The 8,334-nt window shown below is 37.9% G+C and overlaps 1 protein-coding gene across 1 annotated transcript in view; it reads left to right on the top strand.

The window, feature by feature from the left end:
• The window catches only part of LOC115266491 (dopamine D2-like receptor), a 36,181-nt gene extending 27,847 nt beyond the window's left edge, over positions 1 to 8,334 (top strand). The window contains exons 4-5 of the mRNA XM_062857374.1: positions 7,907 to 8,107; positions 8,187 to 8,334. Coding sequence (XP_062713358.1) covers positions 7,907 to 8,107; positions 8,187 to 8,334 — 349 coding nt within the window. The remainder of the gene's footprint in view (positions 1 to 7,906; positions 8,108 to 8,186) is intronic.

Genomic DNA, 8,334 nt, shown 5'->3' on the forward strand with positions numbered 1-8,334 from the left:
AGAATCGTAGATGGACAACAACAAGATTTTTTTCACGCAGAAAACAACGGTTGGCCCCATAAGCCAATATTACATCGAACTGAAGTAAGTGCATTCCTCGACTAGATTCCTGAGTACTCTGGATATCTTGATTGAAGTCAGGCCTTCAGCTGTTGATGACATGTAATCACATGTTTTACCAGTGTGGAACCTCTCTGATCTACATAATCTCATAATCCATCATGTGTCAATGAGCAGGTCTCTCAAAACTATTCTTGGTGAAATTTGATAAACTAAGCAAATTTAAGCCATGACTACAGAGAACCGTATATGACCTTCAATTAGCAAGCCCGTGCACTGGGGGGGTGGGGTCAGTTGTTAAACCCTCCCCATTACCGACTCTTCATACACTATTTGCATGCGGAAAATAACAATTGTCTCCAGAAACACATCGAACAAGAGTAGGAGTAGTCAAGGCATGAATTCGCTTAGGTCATCAAATTTCCCTAGAAATAGTTTTGAGAGACTTGCTCATTGGCACATGGTGACATATGAGTTTATGAAGTGCACAGGGATTCCACACAGGTATAACATGTGACTACATTTCATCTACAACTCTACAACTGACTTTTGCCAAGCCATCCCAGTCACTCAGGAATCTAGTCAAGGCATTCACTTACTCCAGTTCGATGTAGTATTGGTTTCTGGAGCTAACCATTGCTTTCCGCGTGCATAAAACTCTCATTGTTGTCCGTCTATGGTTCTCTGAAGTCAAGGCATGACATCGATTAGGTCATCAAATTTTCCAAGGAATGGTTGTGCGAGACCTTTTTATTGACACATGATAGAATATGAGTTTATGTAGCGCACAGAGGTTCCACAGAGGTAAAACATGTCATTACAGTTTATCTACAGCTCAATGACCGCAAGGCCTGACTTCAGCCAGGCCATCCCGGATACACAGGAATCTAGTCGAGGCTTTACTTACTCCTGTTCGATGTAGTATTGGTTTCTGGAGCTAACCGTTGTTTTTCGCATGCAAATAGGTCTAACTGCCCGAGCAAAGGCGGATAACTAAATGATAACAATTTCTGTTACCTGGTTATCATTCATTTGATAATTGAGTTTGTTATCATTAAGGTTGAATTAAGAGCCAACAAAACAAAAATGATAACTCAAATTTTCTTCTCGAATACCAACATGATAAGAAGTTATGCTATCATTGAGTTCAAGTTAATAACTAATTGTGTTATACAATATTTTGTTCATCATTACATTTAGTTATCAACATGAAAAAATAAAGCTGATTGATAACTGGTTTTGTTAAGGTACACCGGGGCAAGTTGAAACGGGTGGGGCAAGATGAAACACGAACTTTTGAAATAGATTTCAATACAATTTGGAAATTTGTCCTTCGCTGAAAGATTGTTTGAATCAAAAACTATGTGATATGGCGATCAAACTATTTATCATCATTAGAAAACATAATGTCAACCCGCTGTTTCATCTTGCCCCACCCGTTTCAACTTGCCCCGGTGTACCTTATCAATTAGTTATCATTCAGAGTTATTTTATCGACCAAAATATTAAAAATCTACTTTACCGACATCATCAGCAATTGAAAAAAGTTTCTTATAATTTATAACCAATGTCTTCAACTATTGCACCCAGACGGGTCTCGAACCCTGATCGACTGATTGTCCGTCGCAGCCGATAGCCCCTATACCAATGGGACTCAGTGAGTGTGAGAGTAACTAGAGGCTACACTTTCGTACTACAGTCACATTGAAGGTGGAAAGGAGAATCTATTTTTAGATTCCAGATTCATCAGACTCTCAGTTTTGAGAAAGCTTTGAAATATGTGTTTGGGAACAGATAGCATATTATGTTATCATTTTGTATTTTTATGTTATCGCGATAGACCAAAATTACCGATAACTAAATTTGTTATCATCTGGTTGTCATCAACTGGAGAAGATGATAACAAAAGTAACAAAATGATAACACCGATAATGCGGTTAATTATCAAAGTGAAATCACTTTGTTATCCGCCTTTGCTCGGGTGTAGTCCATCTACGGTTCTCTGTTGTCAAGGCATGGTTTCAATTAGATCGTCCTCTGTCTACTGTTCATTGATATAACAAACATTATACAGATGTTCAAGTATTGATGCAAATTAGAGCGATAAAAAAAATGAAAATAATCCTTGGTGATTACTTGAAGTGTTCATGTTTTGTAAGGACGGATTTGGACAATCCATCAAGATATTCAGGAAATACTAATAGTACTACAAGGGCAACACATGTTCTAAAGACGTCTCCGATAACCTATGGGGTCCATAAGGGAATAATATCTCGTGTTTAATTTCATTTGAAAACAACAAACGCGAATGAAGACTTGAATGCTTCAGAAATTTTGAATACCTCAAGAGCTCAAAAGAAACCTATCGGAAAATTTCCAATTCAAACCTGTAGCAACATCAACTATCATGAGGCAACGGAATGTGCAAACTCCCATTGATAAACCTCGTTATGAAGAAAGTTATGGGGGTGCATATCGTACTTGGCCTCTTTTTTGCCCGACTCGACTCAGTGATCCACCGGCCTTACTCCGTCCAGAAGTCCAAGAAAATGTTGATCCCGTATATTTCCGAAACTATAGTGTTGTGCGAGTTTGTGTTCAAAATTTGGTAGAATTCTGTTGAGAAAAGGGCTGTTGACTATTTTTTGAACTTTTATTTTTTATCCGGGGTCAAACGGGTTAATCTTTTTGGGAAGTTTCTGGAAATCCCCTTAGCTCCGCCTCAAATTCCCAGGAGCAAGACCTGTTCTTTCGAACTAAATTCCCTCATTATAGCCCGAACTTAATTTATGCATACAATTCCCTCTTTTTATGCCTTTTTTAATTTATGAACATTGTAAGTTTATGCAGTCCCAGCCATGTGCATAAAAAGAGGTTCCAGTGTACTTGCAAGAGTGGTTTTTTAAGTTCTCAAGTTTATAAGGCATTTGCTACAGATCAGGAGAATTAATAAATAGTTTAGGTATTTTTATGACTTCACAGTGTTTGTAACAATCAGAGATGCCAGATATACAGATTTTTCTGTATTATACAGATTTTTGCCCTTCTATGCAGACAAGATACAGAGTACAGAAAAACACAGATTTTTAAAATGTGATACAGATTTCTCCAGAAAGCATAAAATTTGAAGTTATTTTCAAAAAAATCAATGACAATTTTATAAATTGCTGCTTGAAATTTGAAGAATTTATGAAAATTTGTGCATTTTCCCACATGTTTTAAGAACATAAAAACCAGTGAAAAATCCGTCAAAAAGTTGTAAATTTTCATTAGTTTCTATTGAAATCTAGGACTTACGGCGATACGGATAAATCTGTATTAATACAGATTTTTGATAAAATAATCTGGCATCTCTGGTAACAATGCCCTACAAATACTATGCTCGTTTCAGGGGTCTCGGTGCGTTTCAGTACCATTTCGGGGACTTCCAGGAAGTCTCAGGGGCGTTTCAGGGGCTTTCAGGTAGTTCAAAGGCGGTTCAAGTGGTTTCAGGAGCGTGTCAGGCAGTCCCACGGGCGATGCAGTGGGCTTTCAAGAATTTCCAGGAAGTTTCAAGGTGAATTCTGAAGAACACTTCATGGAGTCTCAGGAGATTTTGAGAATTATCAGAGAGGCGTTTCAGGGAGTCTAGAGGGTTCCTAGGGGTAACAGGGAGTTTTGGAGAAGAACCAGGAGATCTCAGGGGCGTTTCAAGGGGTCTCAGAAGCTTCAGGGATGATCAGAGACACTCAGAGACGTTTCAGGGTGTTTTAGGGGATTTCAAGGAGTCTCAAGAAGTTTCAAAATCCAGGAGCATTTCAGTAACTTCCAGAGTGTCTCAGGGGCGTTTCAAAAATGTTTAAGAAGTAAGTTAGGCATAAATAATTTTCCTTGAAACACAATGATATTGAACTGAATTTCCATGAGCTTGAAAGTTCAGACCAAACTTTGAGTAGCATATTAAGCAGCTATCAAGCTTGCCAAAAATTGTGTGTGAGGTTCCAGCAAGGCTCATCGTTAGCCTCTTTGGCAGCAAGAAAGATTCATTCGGGACTTTATCTGAACTTCGTGGAATTTGAAAGTACAATTTTCCATGTGATGCAGAATTTTTGGTTCCTTGAGTTATGTCTAATGCCGTTACGTTTAACCTACGTTATGCCTTACAGACTTCTTCCAAACGTCCTTATACCTCCATGGATCTTGAACTCTCCAAATCATCATGAAACCCCTCTTAAATGGCTTAATATTTATAAAACAAATTTTAAACCTCCCCGAACGTTACTGGAATTCCCCTGAAGCGCACTTCAAATTCTTTGAAACTACCTTAATTTCTCCTAAATTTCTTTAGAATATTTTTTTTAAATATCTGTTTTAAATCAGCTACACATATTTGCACACAATTGCTCAGAAAATCATGTCTTCAGTTTTATTTATTGACTTCGTAAGAATTTGCACAAGAGAAACTTTATGAAAAATCATCAAAAATTTCTATAACAGTATCTCCGGGCAGTTTTTCGGAATTTCTTGCGAGAACCCCGAAATCTCTACAAATCATTCTGAAATTTCTAAAAATCCACGAGAAGTCTTAAAAACCTTCAAGGACACGACACAGAAATAGCGAACACTAAAAAAAAAATGTTGAAATCGGTTGAGAACGGTTTTCGCAATCGTAGTCACCACATCGACGTTTTTGAAAAAAAAACATAATTCCGAGATAATCGTGTTTAAAGTTTCAAGTTTGCACTATGCGCCCATAAGGGAGCGAGGCGCAACACGCTTTTTTTTTGTTTGTACTGCTTGGATCTCTTTGAAAATTTGACACAACATTCTCAAGAACCCATACTTTAAGATAAAAGAATAAAAAAAAACTCGATTTTGTGCTCGATCTTAACATACACTCCCGATCAAAAGTTTGGGGTCACCCCCTAAAAAACATGTCATTTTTTTAGGCCCATATCTCGCAAATTTGCGTCCGATTTCAAAACCCTAGGTCTCATTCAAAAGATAATAAGTCAAAGAAACTTTGAACATGATTTAAAAGAAACTTTTTCAAAAAAATTGTATGTAAACTTAACCCAAAGTTGCCAAATTTTCTAAAAAATGAATATAAACTTACGGCAGTGTCGCTGGAAATTGGGTCGACCAAATTTTATGATGAGAGCGATAATATAGCCCATTTTCCATTAGCATTCAACTTCTTTTTTAAGAACTTAGCTAAAAAATTTAGAAAAATAGTTATTAAGTAAATTAATCCTTGATGTCATCGACCAAAAGTTTGGGGTCACCCCTCAAAATGATGTATCGGCCAAAAGTTTGGGGTCGCTATCGTAAAACATGGAAAAGTGATTTGTTGATATCTTTGTCATCTTTCATTCAATTTTTATTCTTCTTGGCTTATTTGAAACCAAATGAATGATACTTACTGCATAGACATCGAACCACACATATTTGTTGAAATTTACATACTAAAACTTAACGTAAAGTTGCCTCATTTTTTGAATAGTGGTACATAACATTTTTATACACAAAAATCATTAAATAAGTTAAGTTAAAGACATCAAACGTAAATTTAGTCAATTATCTATTAAATGAGCCAAAAAAAAAATAAAATTGAACTATAGATGATGAAGATATCATAAAATCACTTTTCCAAGTTTTACGAAAGTGACCCCAAACACCATATTGAGGGTTGAATTTGGTTGACCCAACTTCCAGCGAGACTGTCGTAAGTTTATATTCATTTTTTAGAAAATTTGGCAACTTTGGGTAAAGTTTACATACAATTTTTTTTTAAGTTTCTTTTAAATCATGTTAAAAGTTTCTTTGACTAATTATCTTTTGAATGAAACCTAGGGTTTTGAAATCGGACGCAAATTGGCGGAGATATGGGCCTAAAAAATGATGACCCCAAACTTTTGATCGGAAGTGTATATAACCCCTTAATACCAAGAACTACAAACCTTGTCTTTAATTCTTTACGATTTTCGGGATTTTTGCAAGTGAAAAAAAATCTCCTGATAATTCCAGGTTGTTTGGTTCTTTGCTCTTGTTCTTATTGGATTTTGTGTAGAATCTTGAAAATTGTAGAAAATAAACTTTTGAACGACTTGCTGCCCGCAGTCTCTTTTCAAAATTCAATTTTGGCCCACAAGTACAATTAGGCCTACGATCACTAGTCTAGTCCCACCGCAAGAGGAATACAACACCGCACCAATCGTGCTGCCAATTGGAAGATTGTACTGACACCATTATTTGGTGGCTCCAGAGAGGAGCTACTGCCACCAACAGTCTTCATTAATTACTCCTGAAACTTTTCAAAGGATTTCTTGCATTTTTTTTTTTCGAAATTCTTTCAGCGAATTTCCCCGGTAATCCTCTCAGGATTCTCTCCGGGATATCTTCATGGATCATTATCAGATTTTCTTAAGGGATTTCTCCATGAATTCCTTCAGGAGTTTCGTTATGCTTTCCTCCCGGGATTGCTGTATGGAATTCATTGCGGAACTCCATCAAGGATTGCTCCTGTGATTATTGCAATGATTTTCCCTGATTTACTTCCGGGATTCCTTCACGGATGATTCTCAACATTGCATCAGATTCCAGGATTCTTTCTGGCTTTCTGGGAGGAGAGATATTCCTGTAGTTCTTCCCTTGAATCATTTCAAGGATTCCTTCACGATGCCTTTATTGGTTCTTCCCCATTGGAAAGTGATCCCGATTTTCCTCAGGATTTCTCCCGAGATTCTTTTATGATTACTCCAAGGGTCCTTCCAGGTATTCAGGGATTCCTTCAGGCATTTCTCCCGGGATTCCTACACTAATTATTGTTCTTCCTAAATGATTGCTTTTGAAATTTTTGCTAGGCTTTTTCATGGATTCCTCTAGGATTGTTTCAGAAACCTTCCCCAGAACTCTTCTTTCTGGGATTGCTTTATGCATTGCTTTCGGGATTAACTCCGGATTTTTTTCAGGAGATTTATTTAAGGATTGCTTTGAGGATTTCTTCTGGATTTTAACAGTATTTTTTGTTTCCTTCATTAGGGATTTTTCCTAGGATTCATTCAGGGATTTCCTCCTAGATCCTTTCAGTGAATCTTTCCGAGACGGTTCTTCCAGAAATCCTTTCGGGAATCCTTCCCAAATTTATTCTGCGACTCCTTCAGGGATTCACTCAAGGACTTACTCCAGGATTCTTACATAGATTGTATCCAGGATTCCTTTGAGTACTTCTGATGTGAGTCCTCCTGGATTCTTTCAAGGATATCTTTCGATATTCCTCGTAGGATTTTCCCTGAGACTGGATTCCCCCAGATAATTTTCCGGGATACCTGCTATGACTACTTCATGTTGATAGTTAGGGTATTATTCGATAGTGTAATATGCTGCGGGGGTAGGAGAATGTTAAGAAAGGTAGAAAATAATCGTCCGCTGTAATGAAAATCCGAAATCGATCTGAGTCGCAGGACTTACTCTGTAGAAGTAGTGTTAAAACAGGCGACTGTATCGTTTTTCTATTGATCCAAATTATTTTAAGCAAATTTGCCACATAAGCATGATAGCTGCCTTAGACTGAGTGTATTTTATTACAATATTTACTGATAAATGTCAATGAATTATGTATATAATCTTATGTTATTACAAATGCTAGGCATAAGGCATCAATTTTGATTTTGTTTGTATGGTCTTTATAATGTTTCATTTGTTTGTTTATGCATGCGGTGTGAAACCTTTTATATTACTCTGTTGCTGTTCTAATTGTTTTCTTGTTTCACGAAATACATATGTCTACATCACGCAATCGTTCCGCTAATTGAATTGTATTTCCCCTGTTTCTTCCCAAAAAAAACCGCCTTTTCCATTCTGGCAGTGTGATGGCCCAGATAACGACAACGCAGATTCCCTCCGATCCGAACGGCAATCACGACTCGGGCTACGCGCCCTCCAGCATAGGCGACGTGCTGGCGGCGAACGCGAGTCCACCTGGAAGCCCCAACGTGGCGGCCACCGTCATTGTAAATAAAAACGCTACGCTTAACAGTAGGAACGGTTCACCGCGGAAGGAAGCCAGGTTAGTTGCCGCCGTTCAGTGTGGTCCAAGTACCACCTTTCAAGTGTATTTGTCATTCTCGAACTCCCTCTCTCCACAGTGTAACGCTGAAACCGCTGTCGTTAGTGCGGTGCGGAGTGCAGCAGGCCTTATCGCTCAATCGAAACGACTCCACGCTATCAACGAACTCCAACTCGAGGGAAAGCACCCGGAAAGATAAGAAAAGTGTCCAGCAGCCTTCCAGGTGA

The sequence above is a fragment of the Aedes albopictus genome, chromosome 3, assembly GCF_035046485.1.
Source record: "Aedes albopictus strain Foshan chromosome 3, AalbF5, whole genome shotgun sequence".
Taxonomy (NCBI): Eukaryota; Metazoa; Arthropoda; class Insecta; order Diptera; family Culicidae; genus Aedes; species Aedes albopictus.